The sequence below is a fragment of the Dendrobates tinctorius genome, unplaced genomic scaffold (assembly GCF_039654945.1).
Source record: "Dendrobates tinctorius isolate UK_male_01 unplaced genomic scaffold, ASM3965494v1 ptg000038l, whole genome shotgun sequence".
Classification (NCBI taxonomy): domain Eukaryota; kingdom Metazoa; phylum Chordata; class Amphibia; order Anura; family Dendrobatidae; genus Dendrobates; species Dendrobates tinctorius.
In genome coordinates, this window is record NW_027361706.1 from 22,850,424 (window position 1) to 22,872,909 (window position 22,486).

At 43.1% G+C, this 22,486-nt stretch overlaps 1 protein-coding gene across 1 annotated transcript in view; it reads left to right on the plus strand.

The window, feature by feature from the left end:
* Positions 1-22,486, plus strand: part of CFAP92 (cilia and flagella associated protein 92 (putative)) — a 184,067-nt gene that overhangs the window by 152,784 nt on the left and 8,797 nt on the right. The window contains exons 13-16 of the mRNA XM_073574273.1: positions 1,126-1,290; positions 2,806-3,018; positions 18,710-18,860; positions 21,779-21,978. Of these exons, the coding sequence (XP_073430374.1) occupies positions 1,126-1,290; positions 2,806-3,018; positions 18,710-18,860; positions 21,779-21,978 (729 nt within the window). The remainder of the gene's footprint in view (positions 1-1,125; positions 1,291-2,805; positions 3,019-18,709; positions 18,861-21,778; positions 21,979-22,486) is intronic.

Here is a 22,486-nt window from a genome sequence, read left to right on the forward strand (position 1 = left end):
ATCAACACGGTAATTGTAATTACCCTTCCACCCGTTTAGAATAAAACCTATGAACCTATGCTACAGCTAAAACACCATCATCTTAGCCAGATGACGTCCAGTGGGAACCCCTCAAGAAGTCAACAACCACTTAGAGGTTGGAAAATTACTCAGAGTAATCAAGCCCCTACTTCCACTTGCCCACTGGGAGAGACACAGTTTAGACATCTGCGATCATCGGTCAAGCCGAGAGCAGGACCGGAACCAGAGTGACAGTGAATTTGCTCAGCACGTCTCCCTATCTTTTTTTTTTTTTTTTTCAGGCTGGCTGAGGTAACAATCACGCATGCAAACAACAAAAACAGCAAAGCAGAGAGGCAAAGCAAATAAGGCAGACAATTAAGGAAATCGTGACCAGGGTGGGTTTTTGGTGCTAGGACTTGTCAGATTGGTCACTATGTCCGAGTCTGACAGCCGACTGACCTTTATCTCAGTACGGAAACACTGGAGGGTTATAGGTAAGATGAATAATTTTCTTACCTAGTAGGAGGTGCACTTCTCCACCCTCGAGTGGTCTGGTCCAAGATTGGAGGTCTTCGCGGCTGGTCAGGTTCAAACTTTCATCCTAGCGCGTGTGTTGTCATCTTAATTGTCTGCTTCCAAATTGAACGTGAGGTTTTACGGCTGCAGAAATCAGGACAAATGCTAGCAACTGTCTCTCAAATGATTTCTGAATTATTTCCAGAAGTGTACAACATTTTATATCAAAAATCGGGCGGTCTTTGTGCTTTACATCATAGATTTCCCCAAGTTAACGATTATCACAATTTACTATTGATATCTCAAATTACTATTGATCTCACATGTTCTATATCATTATCTTTATTACTATATAATCATTACTCAAATAATTATTGTTTCTGGCCTAGCCTAACCTAGTTTCGATGAGACTAGGTGGATGCAGAAATGAGTCTTAGAGGACCAGAAATATCTTAAAGCTACGTGATTCTAATATTCAGCAAAGCGTCCATATAAACTTATAGGTTTGATTTTTGTATATATTCATATGCCATATATATTCTCCCCTTAACAGCCTGGATTCTTTTTAATGAAGTAGGGTATAAAATGTCTTCTTTTTTCCTACAGACAAACATTGACCATGTTTGGCAGATGAGCAGACAATTGAAAAAACCTATAGTGGAGTATGTGGAGATTGTTCCTGTAGATGGGATGCCTGTACACAATTACAGCTCACAAGCACTCAACTCTACAGAGCTGGCACAAAAGATTTTAAGACAGAAAATGGCTGAGGTTAGTTATCCCTAACATGAAAGAATCTCTTTATTTCTAGGACAACATTAAAATGGGTTTTCCTAGTTTAGAAATTATTGTCTCTGGTTAGGGGAAGAATTAAAAAATAATCCTTTACTCACCTCCCGGACTGTCGCCTCTCCTCCCCAACTCACTATTGTGTCCCCAGCCAGTCTCAGAGTATCCACACCCAGAGGAGGTCTCACATGATCACTGCAGCCAATCGGTAGCCTCTGATCAACTGTAGCCTTCACATTCTGTTGTGAGTGTGGAGGAGCAGCTCTAGTATGGTACGTAACTTTAATATTTTCTTTTCTTACCCCACACTGGGCGCACTGCCAATAAGTTTTAAAGTATGGAAAACCCATTTGATCTTTTATTTTACACAAGGGATATAGTAAAACCTTTAGATATGTTAAATATTGGCTCATAGATTCTACCTTCAGATTGCTGAAAGTCGCTATTTCACAGGGACTTCTTTAATGTTTATCATGTAAGGTTACATTCAGGCTCATGTTGTCTTGTGTAAGTTTATGGTCAAATGTTGCTTTTTGTGTTTTTTTTAATGCAAATTAAAAGCTGCTTTTTATGGTACAAGAAAAGGCTGAGATTTCAGAAATCTCATGCACACGCTTGTTTTATTTTTATTTTTCCTGAATTGGAAAACTGCTGCGTTTTGTAAATCTACAGCTTGTCAATCCTTTCAGCATTTTTTTTCATCCGTAAAAATCAATGAAAATGAAAAAAAACTGGAAAAAAATGATTCAAAAAAGCAACAAAAATGCTGAAAAACGGGTATTTTAAATGCAATGTTTTTCCTGCCAAGATAGCACGTTTTGGACCCAGAAAAAAAATGCAGTAAAAACCCTGCATGTGAACATAGCAGTGCAATAATAACCAGTAGAATTAGCTAGGACAGTTAAAGGGGTTATCTGAGAATAAAGTAAATGAAAGTACCTGCAGGAACCATCACTTATTTGCTAAATTCAGCGACAAGTCTCCGGTGACCACTGCCAGTCTTTGTTTGATTTTTCTGTTGCAATGACATATTATACCAAAAATATAACAATGGTATATTGACGTAGAAATTAGCCAATTGTTGCCTGTTCAAGTCTGAAAAAAACAAGAATGTGCCATGATTGCAGGCCTTCAAAAATGTATGGCTGACCATGTACTGTATGGACCAGGACTGCTCTGCCAGGGTGACAAAGCTCCGTTACCAATCCTCTGCACTGGCCCATGGAGGATGATCCCAGGTGGCTTCATGTAGACATGGATTATCTTAAAGACCATCAATTCAAGAGATAAATATCAGACACAAGTCCTTACTTACAAAAACCATGGCTGCAATCGGCAGTAGTATTACTTGGTGGCTATTCACAGAAAGTCAAGTCCACCAGGACTAGCTTATAAATGAGTGTCCAAATAACATTTGGCTTCACGGTAACTAAACTTACACTAAGAATTTGAGGCTCATAATGCATTTTATTTTCAAATTAATTATTTTTCTTGCAGGAACCAAACCAGAGATACTCATACTGTCTAGATTACCAGTCAGCTACTGTGAGTCCAGTAGGTGCTATAGAGGAACTGAAAAAAAGAGGAGCAAAATCTAGAGAGGAATGGATGACACCGAGCGGTTTCCTGTATCCAGGATTTATAAGCAGCATTGAAAGCAACCAGCACTCAAAAAAAACAGATGATGCTCGGATCCTGGAATTATCCAAGGTATACAATATAATAAAATATTCACCTGGTTAATGCTGTCCTTGTGGTAACTTTTTATAGCCTATAGAAGATGTCTCACACTTATTCAGAGTGAATTCTATTAGAAACATTATTTTTATAGAATCCAGTAACCTCTTACCGACATATATATTACATCGGTTCATTGACTTTGGTGCGGGCTCTGGAACTGGTGGCGGATGATGACTGTGTTATTCAGTAATCATCTGCATCTATCAGCCGCGGTTGGAGCTCCGCTCGCTATTGCTAACCTATTGAATGCTTTGACAATCTGTTACATGGCATTTACAGCCAACCCAAGGAAGCGCTGTTTTAATTACTCATCAATGCCTCCGTGTTACAATCGTGGGGAGCCAATAGGTTGTCATGATAGCCAGGAGTCTACTGAAGACCCTGTGCCTATGATGACGGTACTCGTACAAAAGCCAGCCTGTGGCTGGCATTCATAGAAAACTGATTTTTGCTATACATAGCAGTACTGTTGTATTTCTATGTATGGTACAAGTCCCTTAAAGTGACTAAAAAATAGTCAATTTTTTTTTTTTACTTTTTTAAAAAATACGTATTTTTTCCCCATTAAAAAGAAATAAAATTAAATTGAATTTAAAATTTTTCCAAATTTCAACGCGCTTGGGATTTTTTTTCCCCCCCTTTCAAGTGCATCACCTGATGAAGGCGATGATGTCTTTCAAAAATACAAATCACCCCACAAAAAAAAACGCTGTACGACTGTCGACCAAAAAATAAAAAAGTTATGGCTCTTGGAAAAAGGGGAGAAATAAATGAAAAGGAAAAACAGAAAATCACCATGTCAGGAAGGGATTTAAAAATAAATGCAGCACAGATATAAGGACTTTAATATAAAGCATAATCGTAGCGAACACATAGATGCAGAAGTACCCACTTACACTGAAAATGCCCAAAAAGTAATGTTTTTTACTTGGTCAGCTGAAAGATACTAATATTTTGAGCAATAGCAGAGGGTAAAATAGTTTGCTAATGCATAAAACACTCACTTTTAAGCAATTAATACATAACATCTAGAACGATGGCCGCAGCCCAATGCATATTTCACCTTTTGCTTTTTCAAAGGATTACTAAAATTGAGCCCTAATATATTTATAAATGTCACAGAGCCAATCTGATATCAGCCTGCACGTATGGCCCCATCTTGCCCCATGAGTAAATCGCATTAGACTACGTTTTCTATTTATTCTAGGATAGTGTAAGTTATGTGCCTTATGAGAGTAGATATCCACCCACCGTGTCGCTTAGCCGGCACATCCGGAGCATGTGTAGAGTTATGGTGCTCCACACATATGTAACTCAGTTGAGTGAACGCAGCAGAGACGCTCATACTCCTTACCTGGATTTGTGTCATCAGTTGTGCATGTGAATTAGCTGTGTGTACAAACATGTGACCGCACACGCGATTTATGCACTCAAATCATGTATGCCACAATCAAAAATGTGTGCACTTACACGCCTTATCTGCTATCAGTGAGGTTATTAATGGTTATCTGAGGAATATTCTGCCATGGTGAATGCACTTGGACATATCATCAAGATCCGTTGCTGGCAGCTCCCTTGGTAATTGCGGACCAATGATGTCCCAGATTTGCTCAATGGGAGACAAGTCTGGAGGTGCTGCAGGCCATGTGCAGGCTGCTCACAGCAGAACCAGTAAAAATGTTTTCTTTAAAACCAGCTACTATGACACTTTAGAGAATGGCTGTACCATTGGTCCCATCACTAAATCAGTGCAATGCCAAGCTGTTAGTATAAACAAGGGAAAAGAACCAATCACACAATGCCTATATATGATACAATAATTTCAAAAGAGTATATAATAATAAAATTATCAATATCAAAAGTGTGATAGAATCAATCCCCCAAACAAGGGATGCCAGACCATCCGGGTATAAATAAAAATAAAAAGAATTCAAAGATGGGTTGAGATAAAAATCACCAGGATGAAAAAGATGGTAAAAAATAATAACAATAATAATAAATAATACAATATATTGAAAATAAAAATGCCTTTATTGAAATGTTGGCACAACAATTAAATGCATTAAAAATGTATATACCGTATTTTTCGCTTTATAAGACGCTCCGGATTATAAGACGCACCACAATTTTTGAGGAGAAAAATAAGAAAAAAATATTTTTTAATAAAATGGTGGTGCCTCTTATAATCCTTGCATCTTATTGCTTACCGGGGTTGGTGGCTGCGGTGTAGAGGGGTCCCAGGCTCGCTGCTGGAGGAGGCAGGCGTGGAGTGATGCTGCAGGCCGCATTCAGGGATGAGGGGGGGCTCCGATGTGTGCTGTTGCTGCTGCAGAGTCTTGTGCTGGTGTCAGGTTTCTCCACTTGTCCGGCGGTTGGAGGCCGGTGCTGCAGGTGCTCCGGTGCGGCGTTGTGTGTCCATCGATGCCCGGGGCTCTGCCGACATTGTTTGACAGACCAGAGCCCCAGCATTTCCTTGGTTCCCTGTATATGTGCGCTGAAGTGCCGGTAAAAAAAAAATGGCCGCCGGCGCGTGCGCAGATGGGATCTCGGGACCAGTTCTCGAGAGATGAGATCTGAAATCTCATCTCTCGAGAGCTGGGTCCCGAGATCCCATCTGCGCACGCGCGGCGGCCATTTTTTTGCAGGCACCACCGCGCGCACACAGGGAACCCAGGGAAAATGGCCGCCGGCGCGTGCGCAGATGGGATCTCGGGACCCACCTCTCGAGAGATGAGATTTCAAATCTCATCTCTCGAGAACTGGGTCCCGAGATCCCATCTGCGCACGCGCCGGCGGCCATCTTTTTACCGGCACACAGGGAACTGAGGAAATGCCGGGGCTCTGGCCTGTCGCACAATGTTGGCAGAGCCCCGGGCATCGACGGGCACACAACGCGGCACCGGACACACCCGCAGCAGCGGCCAGCAACCGCCGGACGCCCCCGATCACAGCCTAGGTAAGGCATGTCCGCTTTGTAAGACGCACCCCTGTTTTCCCCCCAAATTTTGGGGAAAAAAAGTGCGTCTTACAAAGCGGAAAATACGGTATATATAAAATAAAATAAGATAATAGCATATACAACCACAAAAGCAATATATTTATGGACAATGGAAAAACCAGTCCATAGCAAAAGGCTTAATTAATGATCCAGGTACAAAAAAGTGCATGAATAAAGTGACATAAAATATCTAATAAGTGTGCCCAGAGTGCAAAAAAGTGCTGTTGTGCAAAAGAATTATGCATACAAATCACCGTGAGGCGTGTGCAAGACACAAAATATAAAATACCTGTAAGCCAATTGGTGCTGTATGGGTTGTATAAGAACGCGCCCCGACGCGCGTTTCGGAAATAGAATCTCCTTCGTCAGGGGGATAGATACAATGTAGCGTGGATCGACGGTTTATTTATAGAGGAATCAATTGCATACAAGGTGCCATAACGACGCATGCGCCGTCACAAATACCCGGAAGTCAAAGACCAATCCGGATCATGTGATTAACTGCTTCCGGGTATAGAGTCTTTAGACGCCGTTACTATGCAAACCAACGGCATTGATAATAACAGATGCATGTAGTTCAAATACTTGCTAAACAAAGTTAAGGTAGCAATATATGTAACGGCACATAAATGAAGCGGCGACATACGCCGATGGCACAATGCTTATATAATGAGGGAGGACACGGGCAGAGAACATAACGGCGCATGCGCAGACGTGGCAGCACGGATCCTGGATGGTAGCAAGCAATATGGCGCCGCCACCATACAAATCACCGATGCCAAGAAAGCGCATGCGCACAGTCAAATGCCAATGACTGCCTCATACAATTTAAATGGGAAACAATGAATAATAATAATAATGGTAATACCATATGCAATTTTGTGTAATCACATAATAATTGTGATGCATATGAATGTGACAAAAAATGAATAATAAATAATCAATAATAAACAAGCATATAATGATGTTATCATAAATGCATCATACATGCAAATTACATGAGTGCAAGTATATATATAAATAAATAAATAAATAGTGCCACAATATTGCAGTAATTATAAATGCACAAAAAAAAAAAAAAAAAAAAATTGATTTTCCATTGCTTCCTTCTTCCGAAGTTGATGCAGTGATCTTCATAAAAACACATCCGACATAACACTAAAAAAAGAGATGAAAAGAAAATAATTAAAAATGCACAAAAATTATAAAAATGGAATAAACGAAAGACTCTCATTGAGACCAAGTGGAGACACAGTGCCTAGTGTCCATATCCACTGTGTCTCAAGTTGCGCAAGGAGTTTACTGATATTGCCCCCTCTATCACCCGTATACACCATATCGATGCCAATTACCTTCAATAATGAAGAGTCACAATTATGGTGTGTTTTAAAATGTCTGGGCAGGGTTTTAAGTGAGGCAATATCTTCAACATCAGCAGCTGCCCTTATGCCTAAGACATGCTCCCGCACCCTCACCTTGAGCTGGCGAGTGGTAAGGCCCACATAGATGAGGGGGCAGGGGCAAGTGGCATAATAAATGACTGCCGTCGATGAGCAAGTTATGGATTTTTTAATATCAAAGACATGAACATTATTGGAGCTATTAAATGTGCGTGCTCTGACAATGTTAGGGCAAGCTATACACTGTCCACATGGTTTACAACCCGTGATTTGTTTAAACTGTGTAATAAAATTATTAACCGGTTTCTGAACATAGTGGCTTTTTACTAGGCAGTCACGCAAATTACGTGATCTCCGAAACGTGATGTTAGGATAATCACCAATATACTTGGCAATAATGGGATCTGCCTTCAAAATTGGCCAAAATTTTTTCAAACAAGATTTAAATTGTTCATTTTGGCCATTGAAGTTAGTAATGAATCTAACTACTTCCTTAGAATTTGATTTCACCTCATTGTTGTCATAGAGCACACTATGCCGAGATTGATGTCTTGCTCTATTGAAAGCCCTTTTTACAGCACGTCGACTATACCCCCTCTCAAAAAACCTTTCTTTCAACAGTTCTGCTTGTCTTAAAAAATCCATCTCTGTAGAACAGATGCGTCTTAAGCGCAAAAATTGCCCAATTGGAATGGAATTGATTAGGTTACGAGGGTGTGAAGATGAAGCATGAAGGAGAGAATTAACTGCTGTTTGTTTTCTGAATAAATCGGTTTGCAAACAATCATTACTATCCCTCACCACCCGGACATCCAGGAAATCAATAACCTCACAGCTACAATTTAAATCTTGTTTGAAAAAATTTTGGCCAATTTTGAAGGCAGATCCCATTATTGCCAAGTATATTGGTGATTATCCTAACATCACGTTTCGGAGATCACGTAATTTGCGTGACTGCCTAGTAAAAAGCCACTATGTTCAGAAACCGGTTAATAATTTTATTACACAGTTTAAACAAATCACGGGTTGTAAACCATGTGGACAGTGTATAGCTTGCCCTAACATTGTCAGAGCACGCACATTTAATAGCTCCAATAATGTTCATGTCTTTGATATTAAAAAATCCATAACTTGCTCATCGACGGCAGTCATTTATTATGCCACTTGCCCCTGCCCCCTCATCTATGTGGGCCTTACCACTCGCCAGCTCAAGGTGAGGGTGCGGGAGCATGTCTTAGGCATAAGGGCAGCTGCTGATGTTGAAGATATTGCCTCACTTAAAACCCTGCCCAGACATTTTAAAACACACCATAATTGTGACTCTTCATTATTGAAGGTAATTGGCATCGATATGGTGTATACGGGTGATAGAGGGGGCAATATCAGTAAACTCCTTGCGCAACTTGAGACACAGTGGATATGGACACTAGGCACTGTGTCTCCACTTGGTCTCAATGAGAGTCTTTCGTTTATTCCATTTTTATAATTTTTGTGCATTTTTAATTATTTTCTTTTCATCTCTTTTTTTAGTGTTATGTCGGATGTGTTTTTATGAGGATCACTGCATCAACTTCGGAAGAAGGAAGCAATGGAAAATCAATTTTTTTTTTTTTTTTTTTTTTTTTTGTGCATTTATAATTACTGCAATATTGTGGCACTATTTATTTATTTATATATATACTTGCACTCATGTAATTTGCATGTATGATGCATTTATGATAACATCATTATATGCTTGTTTATTATTGATTATTATTCATTTTTTGTCACATTCATATGCATCACAATTATTATGTGATTACACAAAATTGCATATGGTATTACCATTATTATTATTATTCATTGTTTCCCATTTAAATTGTATGAGGCAGTCATTGGCATTTGACTGTGCGCATGCGCTTTCTTGGCATCGGTGATTTGTATGGTGGCGGCGCCATATTGCTTGCTACCATCCAGGATCCGTGCTGCCACGTCTGCGCATGCGCCGTTATGTTCTCTGCCCGTGTCCTCCCTCATTATATAAGCATTGTGCCATCGGCGTATGTCGCCTCTTCATTTATGTGCCGTTACATATATTGCTATCTTAACTTTGTTTAGCAAGTATTTGAACTACATGCATCTGTTATTATCAATGCCGTTGGTTTGCATAGTAACGGCGTCTAAAGACTCTATACCCGGAAGCAGTTAATCACATGATCCGGATTGGTCTTTGACTTCCGGGTATTTGTGACGGCGCATGCGTCGTTATGGCACCTTGTATGCAATTGATTCCTCTATAAATAAACCGTCGATCCACGCTACATTGTATCTATCCCCCTGACGAAGGAGATTCTATTTCCGAAACGCGCGTCGGGGCGCGTTCTTATACAACCCATACAGCACCAATTGGCTTACAGGTATTTTATATTTTGTGTCTTGCACACGCCTCACGGTGATTTGTATGCATAATTCTTTTGCACAACAGCACTTTTTTGCACTCTGGGCACACTTATTAGATATTTTATGTCACTTTATTCATGCACTTTTTTGTACCTGGATCATTAATTAAGCCTTTTGCTATGGACTGGTTTTTCCATTGTCCATAAATATATTGCTTTTGTGGTTGTATATGCTATTATCTTATTTTATTTTATATATATACATTTTTAATGCATTTAATTGTTGTGCCAACATTTCAATAAAGGCATTTTTATTTTCAATATATTGTATTATTTATTATTATTGTTATTATTTTTTACCATCTTTTTCATCCTGGTGATTTTTACCTCAACCCTTCTTTGAATTCTTTTTATTTTTATTCAAGCTGTTAGTATACCTGGAATGAAAACTAGAGGGGTCCGGCAACTGTACACTATAACTCACACCATAATGCCAGGATGAGGACTGGTGTCATATTCTCACGTGAGCCCTCTTAATGACATTTCCACGTGATCTCGTCATGTTTGAAGAACGACTTTTAGTGATACGTTCTGTACTGCAAGCGAAATTTGAAAGTCGCCTACCAAGCCTAGTGTCTACACACAACATCAGGTGTTTGCACAACAAGACGTCCGGCTACAGGTGTCCCATTGCCCTGACGCTACCACACTCAAAGTCTCATGAGCAAGATGGCAATAGAGGCTGGAATAGAGGTCTATCCCCTTCAGAGATGACCTGCTCATACTCCATGCAGTCAGCAATATATGGTCAATATATGGATATTTTGAAAATGTTGTTTCTAATTTTCCAACATTTGCATATCATTAACCTGTCTATCGTTCTTGTGATTTTATTGCTTCCATAACTTTTTCTTCTTGGTGTTTCAATTTTAATGTTGGGGAATATATGCTTCTCTGGTTACTGAAGAAGAGTCATAAGTATTTTGTAACTTTGTGTTACAAAGTGTTATTTCTTATTTTTTAAGACTTGTGCCCTTTGTTCTGGTAGCTGAATATGAGCTTCTGGGCCTCATATTGACTGATGACACCACATTCTTACCTAATTAGTCCATGGAGTTTATCACAATTACTGTGTTTTTGCTTGTCCACCCACTTTTTGAGGACTGATGATAGGTTGTCAATGGGATTGAGATCTGGGGAGTATCCATGGAGCCAAAATGTTGTTGAACATATATATTTTGTTTAATGAGACACTTAGTTTTCACTGTTATCTTGTGACACCGTCTCCATCATGCTGGAAAATGCACTGTTCATCACCAAATTGTTACATTTTTAGAAGTTGCTCTTGGTGGATGGTTAGATCCCATTCTTTATTCATGGCAGTGTTCCTAGGAAAAATTGTGAATCGGCCCACTCCACGGATGAAAAGCAATCCCAAATATAAATGTTTTCAGGATGTTCCACTGTTGACATGACACAGGACTCATGGTAGCGCTCACCTTTTCTTCTCTGGACAATCCTTCATTCAGATGTCCCAAACAGTCTGAAGGGGGCTTCATCATACAAAATAACTTTAAAAGTACAGGGATTGGACTGCAGAGGACAGGGGTAAAGGTATTTTCGGTGATGAAGTGGCTTATTCCCAGCAATTTGACCATAGAGGCCTGCTTTTCGCTTTCTCTTCTGTTGATATGTGTCTGCTACTTCATGACTGTCCTTGGTTTTTGAGGGCTGTTATCTGAGGTGCTGTCAATTTGCATTTTCCTAGGCTGGTAACTCTGATGAACTTAATCTCTGCAGCAGAGGTAATTCTTAAGGCCCTTTTACATTTAGCGATGCACCAGCGATCCAACCAGCGATCCGACCCGGTCAGGATCGCTGGTGCATCGCTAAATGATCGCTAGTGAGCTTTCATACAGAAAGATCTCACAGCGATGCAGCAGCGACGCAGCGCACGATACTTACCATTCACACACAGCGATCCTGCGTCCTCCCGCCCGCGTCCAGCGTCGCTCGTCGTCACAGCAGGAAGTCTCAGCAGGAAGCGCCCGACGAGAAATGGAGCCGGACATTCTCGCGCGATCAGCGATGGACAGCGGGGGAGCCGGTCGCTGGTAAGTATCACACATAGCGATATCGCTAGCAATATCGCTATAACGTCACAAAACCAGTGACGTTTTAGCGATATTGCTAGCGATATCGCTTAGTGTAAAACCCCCTTTAGTTTTCCTTTCCTATTACGGTCCACATACTAACCAGTTAAATAATTACGATTGATAGTTTTCATGATTGCGCTTGAGATTACCTTCAAGACTGTAGCAATTTTTCAGGTTGTCTGATCTACATGTCCTGAAGTAATGAAGGACTTTCATTTCCCTTTCCTTAGTTGCGTGGTTATTGTTAAATTCTGGCTTGGAACAGTTGTATAATAGGTTACAGCAACTTCAGAGTAAAAGTGGTATGACATTTTCAAACAGACTTTATTAAAATGTTAAACATAACAGTAATGTTTTACATCACAATAGTAATAGTAGAGTTAAATTTTTCAAATTAAAAAGTGGTATGACATATATCAATGTTTAGTCAATCTTAGTTCTATGCAAAAGTTTTAGGCAGGTGTGGGGAAAAATGTTGCAAAGTGAGAATGCTTTAAAAATCAAAGTGTTAATGGTTTATTTTTACCAATTAACAAAATGCAAAGTGAGTGAACAAATGAGAAATCTAGGTCAAATCAACTACTTGTTCTTCTTTACTTTGAAGGTAGTTCTTAATGTCTGGTTGTATATTTGGGGTTGTTATCCTTTTGCAGATTAAATTTGGAGTCAATCAGACGCCTCCCTGATGGTATTGCTTGATGTTTAAGTATCTGCCTGTATTTCTCAGCATTGAGAAGACCATTAATCTTGACCAAATCTCCAACTTAATTTGGTGAAACTCATCTCTAAATATGCAGGGAACGTCCACCATGCTTCACTGTCGCCTGCAGACAATCATTATTGTTCCGCTCTCCAGCCTTACATGAGCTAACTTATTTCTGTTATAGCCAAATATTTCACATTTTACCTCATCAGTTCTTAGCACCGGCTGCCATTTTTCTGCACCCCAGTTCCGATCTTTTTATGTAGTGTTGAGTCACTTGGCCTTGTCTCCATGCTGAAGATGCTTTTTTTACCTCAATTCTTCCAGGAAGACTACTTCTGGCCAAATGTCTTCAAACAGTAGATGACTAGGTCCCACTGGGTGCTGCCAGTTCTGAACTGATCACACTGCTGGACATTTTCTGATTTTGAAAAGAGGAAAGCCTAATGTAAGTTTCATCTGCTGCACCAAGTTTCCACTTTTTCTGTAGTCCTTAATGTTGCCCATTTCTTGATGTCCTCAAGTGTTTCTCAAGGATATATATAAATCTAAAATATACATGTGTGGCGAATGACATGCCAGTGTAAGAAGACATATAGGCCATACAGTGCTCCCCTGGGAAACTAAAATATGCAAATTGCTTATTCAGAAAGGAAGAGGACTAGAACTGTAGTGCCACCTACTAGAAGTAGCAATCTTATAAGTCAGTGTCGACCGTTTAATGAGCCTTGCCACATGACTTAGGATAAAAGCCAAACCAGATGCTGTATTTGCAGATAGATGTTCCCGGGGTGTTGCCCCTCCTCAGTGCAAATTAATAGATCTGATTTGGTTGTATGAAAGGCCTCTAACTGGGATTTACTTAGTGGTAACGTGTCTGTAAATAGAGATTCACATTTGGCTTTCTCCTTCGCCTCATTGGGGGACACAGAGACTGTATGCTTCTGTCGCTAGGAGGCTGACACTAAAGGGCCTGTCACACTAAGCGATATCGCTAGCAATATCGCTATAACGTCACTGGTTTTTGTGATGTTATAGCGATATTGCTAGCGATACCGCTATGTCTGATACTTACCTCCGACCGCTCCCCCGCTGGTTATCGCTGATCGCGCGAGTACGTCCTGGACCGTTTCTCGTTGTCAGCTTCCTGCTGTGGAGACGAGCGACGCGTGGACGCAGGCGGGAGGACGTCAGGATCGCCTCGTCTGACAGGTAAGTAGCGACCCCCGACCCCTGCTATGTCGCTGGTGAGATCTGCCTGTGTGGCAGCTCACTAGCGACCACTTAGCGATGCACCAGCGATCCTGACCGCGTCATATCGCTGGTCGGGATCGCTGGTGCATCGCTAAGTGTGACAGTACCTTAAGCGAAAAAAAAGGTTAGCTCCTCCTCCGCAGTATACGCCCTCACCCCTATTGCGGGCGGAAATCAGTTTTTTGCTTAGCATGGAGGCACACACGTCTGGTTTTGCTCCAGACTTTTTTCTTTTTTTATTTTAGTTTATTTTTACTATAAAGATGAGACAGGTGCAACAGATCCTATTGAAAGGGTCCAATTTCCCCAAACCATCAACGGGCCAGCTCGCGTTGAGTATCGTCTCCGCGTATCCTTTCCCGCACCGTGGGACCTATCTGGGTCTTTTTCCCCAGACTTCTATTTTTTCTTTTTTATTTTATGAAGATAAGACAGGGGCAACGCATCCTATTGAAAGGATCCAATTTCCCCAAACCATCAACGGGCGAGCACGTGCGAGTATCCCTCCACGTATCCTCTCCCGCGACGTGTGACGTAATGCTGGACTTAGCCCTGTCCACCCCTAGGTATTGAAACTATGGGCTTGCACAGAGGCACAAGAGTAGTCTGTGCGGCCCCCACTGCTCCACCAACGCTAGACGGCAGTGCTGCAAGGTGGCGGACGGTCCCTCTCCTCAGCCATAGAAGGTGACGGAGTTAGGGTGCCTGCACCGTCCTGGATGTTACCCCCCTACCCTCTACCTGGCCGGATCAAGGCGTCAGTATCCAGGGCACGGATGGAGGTACAGGCAGCGGGGAGGGCTCTGCGGCATCCGAGGCAGGTGGCCAGGTGGAGCACTTCATGCGGCGCTTCCCACAGTCCCCCGTTTTACCCCCGGACGGCGCGACGGATGCTGTTTTCAGTACAGCCCCCGCTCGTCCGAGAGCGGCTGGTGGTATCCAGCCCGCGGCTTAGAGCTGGGTACTGTCCGGCGCCGTCCTCGGCCCCGCAGGCGGATTCTAAAAATCCAGCCCGCTGCTTCGGCTGGGGGTAGGCCGCGGCCGGAAGCCCGGCTTGACGTCACTTCCGCCGGCCCGCCCTCCAGAGGAGGAGATGCAGCGGGCCGGGCACCAGAATAATTGAGTCCCCAGCTTCACGTCGGGGTGGGCCGCGACCGGGCTCACAGGAGCCTTTGCGGTCGGCCTGCCCCGCAGCATATAGGCGGAAAGGAAGTGGGTGCGGGGGACACAGGAGCGGGTAAGTGCAGCTCCGTCCGCGAGGCACGCTACAGCTCGAGCGGTACCCCCCTCACTCGGGTCCCTGGCAGGGCAGAGCCTGCAACTCCGAACATGCCAAGGAGCCCTCCACCGCAACCGAGCCTAGTGATCAAATCCTCCGGAATGGGCCTATCACTATCGCAGTCTATGGCATCACATACAAAGGCGATTGAGTCTCTTCGCGCCTCAGATAGGGGCAAAAATAGTGGCTCGCTTATCTGGGAAGGTTCCTCCACCTCACAGGAGCCTTCGGCCTGCAGGGGCCGCTTTCTCTCCAGGCAGGCTCGGAGGAAACGAATCCACGCAGTGTTGCCTAGTCCATCCGGTGCCTTGGCATCCGTAAGCTCTGTTTCTCGCTCCCCGTCATCAGTGGTTGATAGCGAGCAGACCTCAGATTGCAACTCAGACAAGCCCCTTGACCTGGAGACTTCAGGGTCATGTGAAACAGTGGACAGCCTCATAGAAGCCGTCAGTCAGACCCTGGGGACTAAGGATTGATCCCGCAGCGGCTACAGGGCATAAGGTGGCATTTAGGCGAGGGAAGCGGCCGCACAGAATCTTTTCCTCTCACCCTGAGTTTGGGGACATAGTGCAGCGGCACGGAGAATGTCCAGACCGGCGTTTTCTCGGGTCAAAAGGCACTTGAAACGAGGTATCCGTTTGCTCCGGACCTCCGTAAAAAATGGATGGAATCCCCGATAGTGGATCCTTCGGTTTCACGCCTGGCCACTAAGACCCTGTTATCTGTCCCTACTGTTTCCTTGATTAAGAGAGCCTAGCTCGTGCAGTATATGAGGCGTCAGGGTCTGCAATCGCTCCCTCGTTCGCAGCAACTTGGGTAGCTAAGGCTATGGTATCATGGTCGGGAAGCAAGGTCGCGCAGGAGCAGGATCTACCTGCAGAGATTTCGGAGGTCGCAGGTCAGATGGCGACGGCCGGAGACTGTGTAATTAATGCGTCTTTGGATGCAGCCAATTGTTCGGTTCATTGTCCAGAAGCCTCCTCCATTGCGGCCGGATAGTAAGGGCTTCATCGGCCAGGGCTGCAGCTCTATCCACGGTACACGGCGTGTGCTCCCGGACCCATTCCCATACCTCTGCAGGGCACTTGGCAAGAAATTGTTCTATAAGGAACGCCTGTATAACATCTTCCACAGTAAAGGCGTTTTCTGCTTCCAGCCATCTCCGACATGCCTCGGACATCTTATGTGCATACATCCTAAACGATCCCCCCGTGGTGCATGGGAGGTCTCGGAACTTGGCCCTATATGAGTCTGGGGTGATAGCATGGTAATCCAGGATAGTCCGCTTTACAATGTTATAATTCCGATTCCGCAGTGCATCAATGGTTCGGTAAGCCTCCGTCAATGGTCAATTTGCCACCCGATCCCAGAGGCCCTGTGTTTGACGGCATGGCCGTTGAATCTTGGATTCTAACCCAGGCAGGATTTGGAAGCAAGGGGGTCGCTACAATGATTAGCGCCCGAAAGCCCGCTTCAGCACGAATTTACCACCACACCTGGAGGTGTTCTTCGCTTGGTGTCGAGGCCGTGGTTGTTCTCCACTGAGATTCTTGATCCCCAACATCTTGGCTTTTCTCCAGTCGGGCTTAGAGAGCCAGGATAGCTCAGTCGGTAGAGCATTAGACTCGGGCTTTGCCCCAGGTTCCCTCAGGAGACAAATATCGGCTTTATCCATTCTGCTCTGGTGCAGAATTGTTACCAATTGGCAGGTGAAGACTTTCATCCAGGGAGTCTCCCACTTGGTACCTCCCTATAGGGCGCCCCTGGTCGCCTGGGACCTTAACCTGGTACTATGTGTTCTGCAGGAAGCTCCATTTGAACCACTTCAGGTAGATTCTTTGAGGTACCTTTCCTGGAAGGTGATGTGCCTGGTGGCCATCACTTCTATCAGGCGGGTCTCAGAGCTGGTGGCCCTATCCTGCCGAGCTCCGTTCCTCACTTTCCATAAGGATAAGGTGGTGCTCAGAGCATCCCCTCCTTTTCTCCTGAAGGTCGTGTCCTCATTTCATTTTAATGAGGATATTGTCTTGCCTTCTTTTTGTTCAGCACCGGTGCATCGGGTGGAAAAGGCTCTTTACACGTTAGACCTGGTAAGGGCCCTACGGAGATATGTGTCGAGGACGGCATCCTTTCGTCAGACAGACACGCTGTTTGTGCTCCCCGAAGGGCGCAGGAAGGGACTCGCTGACTCAAAATCGACCAGAACCAGATGGATTCTTTTGACTATTCAGGAGTCCTACCGCATTAGAGGCACGCCGATTCCAGCAGGGATTAGAGCGCACTCTACTTGGGCAGTGGGTGCCTCTTGGGCGCTTCGGCATCAGGCTTTGACAGAACAGGTTTGCAAAGCGCAACCTGCTCCAGTCTGCACACATTTGCCAGATATTGTAATAGTCATACTCAGGCTTCGGCGGATGCAAGCCTGGGTAGAAGGATTCTCCAAGCAGCGGTGGCGCACCTTTAAACATGAGGTGCATGTAGCTTGGACCGGTGAGTCAATATCCCACCCAGGGACTGCTTTAGGATGTCCCACAGTCTCTGTGTCCCCCAATGAGGTGAAGAAGCATGGATTTTTGTGATTACTCACTGTAAAATCCTTTTCTCCGAGACGCTCATTGGGGGACACAGCACCCACCCTAGTAGCCAGTTGGCTCTTGTTTTGTTTAAAGTTTATATGCATTTACAATTTGATATAAGGGTGGTGTTTTTGGACATGTTGTACCTGTATTAAGGCTGATTTTGTTGTCCTCCTACTGCCTTGGCACCAAACTGATTTCCGCCCGCAATAGGGGCGAGGGTGTACACTGCGGAGGAGGAGCTAACCTCTTTTTTTTTCACTTAGTGTCAGCCTCCTAGCGGCAGAAGCATACACCCACAGTCTCTGTGTCCCCCAATGAGCGTCTCGGAGAAAAGGATTTTACGGTGAGTACTCACAAAAATCCATGTTTTATCCTAAGTCATGTGGCCAGGATCGTTGAGGGGTCAGTATTGATTTTTGGATTGCTACTTGAGTAGAGTTATAGTCCTCTTCCTCGCTGAAGAGGCTAATTGTATATTTAAGTCCTCAAGACACACTATTAAAACGTACTTGCGGCCCCTGTAGCATACTGTTTAATAGGCTTCCAATTAGTGGACCGATGTTCCAGGTAAATGATTTATGGTACAGCTACAAACAAACGTGCAATTTTGCAGCAGTCTTGTGTGATATGTATGTAATAAGGACTTTTATGTCTTGTTTTGTATTGCCTAAGGGATAAATCACAACAGGAAAAGTATTACATTTGTGTATATTTATGGCATGTGCTGCAGGTACAGCTGAAAACAATAAAAAGTTATTTTCCTAAAATCTCATAAACCAGAAAGGTCAGCGTTGACAGCCAAATAGTCCTTGTATATTTTTAATTAGTTTTTAATGTAAGGTGTCAGCTCCCCATCTCACACTCTGAAAGGTCAGGCTGATAAAGTAAATACCTATGTATGTCTTGTATTGCAGGCCTGGAAAGAAAATATTCTGCACGCGAACAACCTCCAGCCCCCGCTTTCCCGGGACCGCTGGAGTTGGGCAGAGCGCCACATTGACTTTGACTTGTATAAGAAACCCTCTGAGAGGGGGTCTTTATCTGCCCCTGTAATTGTTCATACAGGTGAATTTCTAATTTTGTTTTTTTTTTTTACTAAAATTATTTCCTAATTACATGTTCAACTGATTATAAATATTAGCGCAGTTATGTTCCCACTGGTCTGATATAATTAGCATGCCTTATTGCGGCTCTTATGTAATTAACAGAACCCTGTAAAATTAAGCCCAAAATACATCTACTGTTTGTGCTCAGTGTGCAAATTAATCGAATCTATGAGACTTGTGATGTAGCTGTGAAATGACTGCAAGGGAAAAAAGTCCACAAACAAGAGACATAATAAAGGCACAGCCTCAGACTGGCAGGGGGAATATTGAGATTTGGCACTACAGGCCGACCGCGACTTAAGAACTTTCCACCTACATACAACTCATAGACACAGACATCGGATCTTTAAAAAAAAAAAAAAACCTCAGCGCTTACCACTCTGGCCGCTTTGCTGCACACTGCTTGCTTTCCAGTTCTCTTCTTTCCGTCACTGCACGCCATACAGTTAGGTCCATATATATTTGGACAGAGACAACATTTTTCTAATTTTGGTTCTAGACATTACCACTATGAATTTTAAACAAAACAATTCAGATGCAGTTGAAGTTCAGACTTTCAGCTTTCATTTGAGGGTATCCACATTAAAATTGGATGAAGGGTTTAGGAGTTTCAGCTCCTTAACATGTGCCATCCTGTTTTTAAAGAGACCAAAAGTAATTGGACAATTGACTCCAAGGCTATTTCATGGACAGGTGTGGGCAATCCCTTCGTAATGTCATTTTCAGTTAAGCAGCTAAAAGGCCTTGTGCTTGCATTTGGAAGGTTTTACTGTGAAGGAAACATGCAGTCAAAGGAGCTCTCCATGTAGGTGAAACAAGCCATCCTTAAGCTGCAAAAACATAAAAAACCCATCCGAGAAATTGCTACAACATTAGGAGTGGCAAAATCTACAGTTTGGTACATCCTGAGAAAGAAAGAAAGCACTGGTGAACTCATCAATGCAAAAAGACTGGGCGCCCACGGAAGACACAACAGTGCCTGATGATCGCAGAATAGTCTCCATGGTGAAGAGAATCCCCTTCACAATAGCCAACCAAGTGACCAACACTCTCCAGGAGGTAGGCGTATAAATATCCAACTCTACCATAAAGAGAAGACTGCATGAAAGTGAATACAGATAGTTCACTGCACGGTGCAAGCCACTCATAAGCATCAAGAATCAAAAGGCTAGACTGGACTTTACTAAAAAACATTTAAAAAAGCCAGCACAGTTCTGTCCAATTCTTTGGACAGATGAAACCAAGATCATCCTCTACCAGAATGATGGAAAGAGAAAAGTATGGCGAAGGCGAGGTACAGCTCATGATCCAAAGCATACCACATCATCTGTAATCACGGCGGAGGCAGTGTGATGGCTTGGGCATGCATGGCTGCCAGTGGCACTGGGTCACTAGTGTTTATTGATGATGTGACCCAGGACAGAAGCAGCTGAATGAATTCTGAGGTATTCAGAGCCATACTGTGTGCTCAGATCCAGCCAAATGCAGCCAAACTGATTGGTCGTCGTTTCATACTACAGATGGACAATGACCCAAAACATAAAGCCAAAGCAACCCAGGAGTTTATTAAAGCAAAGAAGTGGAATATTCTTGAATGGCCAAGTCAGTGACCTGATCTCAACCCAATTGAGCATGCATTTCACTTGTTAAAGACTAAACTTCAGACAGAAAGGCCCACAAACAAACAGCAACTGAAAACCACCGCAGTGAAGGCCTGGCAGAGCATCAAAAAGGAGGAAATACAGCGTCTGGTAATGTCCATGAGTTCAAGACTTCAGGCAGTCATTACCAACAAAGGGTTTTCAGCCAAGTACTAGAAATGAACATTTTATTTACAATTATTTAATCCGTCCAATTACTTTTGGTCCCTTTAAAAACAGGGTGGCACATGTTAAGGAGCTGAAACTCCTAAACCCTTCATCCAATTTTAATGTGGATACCCTCAAATGAAAGGTGAAAGTCCGAACTTCAACTGCATCTGAATTGTTTAAAATTCATTGTGGTAATGTCTAGAACCAAAATTAGAAAAATATTGTCTCTGTCCAAATATATATGGACCTAACTGTATCTCCAGTCTCTTCACTTTAGGCCAGGACTTCTGGCCACGTCAAAGTTTCAGAGATCAATGCGTGTTGTAAGGACATGACGTCAAGACGTGCTCTGTGACCTTATGACGCCAAGTGACCTCTGAAGGACCTCTGAAGGACCTCTGAAGGCTGAGTGCAGCTGTAAGTCCTGGCCTACATTTAAGAAGCCGAAGATGTGTCGAAAAGAAAAGGACCAGATGGTGGACATTGAGGAGGCAAGAAAGGTAAGAGATGAGTATTGATAACCAAAAAAATAATCATCTTTCGAGCCACCCTACTCCCCAGGGTCTAGTCCATTTCTTTCCAGAGTCTTGTGTTGCATCCCTAGCCTCTGAACTGTAGGCCAGAACTTCTGGCCATATCCTTGCTCCAGATGTCACGACATTGACTTATGATGTTCAGTGACTTCAGAGGCAAGGACACCGCCAGAAGTTCTGGCCTATAGTTTAGAGGCTGGGGATGAGGCCCCATATGATGGAAAGAAGAGGACCAGATGGGGTGAAACAAGCAATGGGGGTGGCCTGAAAGGTGAGCGATGAGTATTTTTCTTTTCCTGACCCTGCTCCAACATTCATAAAAATATGGGTTACTAACATCCCTACAGTCCCTGTCTAGTTAGTAACCTGGGGACTACCTGTATAGCATTTTTTAATCTTCATACTTTTTGCTGCCCTATTTCATGTATTACAAGGGACCAGCAGCCGTACAAAGCAGGATTCCACGTGACTGGGAAGTACAGTATATATGTACATAAAGTTCCATGTTTTCTCTAACATGATCTCTCTCATAGATGATATTTCACTGGAGGAACCTATAGTAACGGTGCAGTCTGCAGACAATAGGCAGAAAATGAGATTTCACCGATGTTTGCTTCAGACAGAGCTGACTGCCCACGGACCTCATGCAAGTAACCAGCAGAGCAAACTAGAAGGCTTGTTAAAAGATCAAGGAGCCAAATTGTCTCTGCGGAAAGCTGGCCTTGCACTAAAGGTGGGAGATATTTGTCCGTTGTAAAAGCGTCACACTTACATGAAACTTTCTAATATGCAATAAATTATGTCAAGTTACTCCATAAGACTTATGATGTTTAAAGGTCACCAACTTCCTCAAAGGTTTTTTTTAAATATACATATAAGGCTTAGATAAATGAGTCAGATTCCATAAAGCTCCTGGAAATTACTAGAGTTTAGGGTAGGGCTACATAGCAACGTTTGGTTGTCTAATTGTCACAGTAATGACCGTCGTGTGACTTTTATGTGACATTTTTTTCTAAATGACAGGGTAGCCGATAGAAATGAACAAATTGATTTGCAGGACGCTGGTCCAGAGTCCATGTCAATATTTTGTGGCTGCCGTAAGTAACTGCTCATAGATAGGGATGCCGTGGTTCAGACCCTCACCAATTTAGTATTTATGATCTATTCTGAAAATAGTTCATCACTCTATAAAACTTGTGGAAAACTCCCTGAAGTTGTCACATTTTTGACTGTCAAATTTT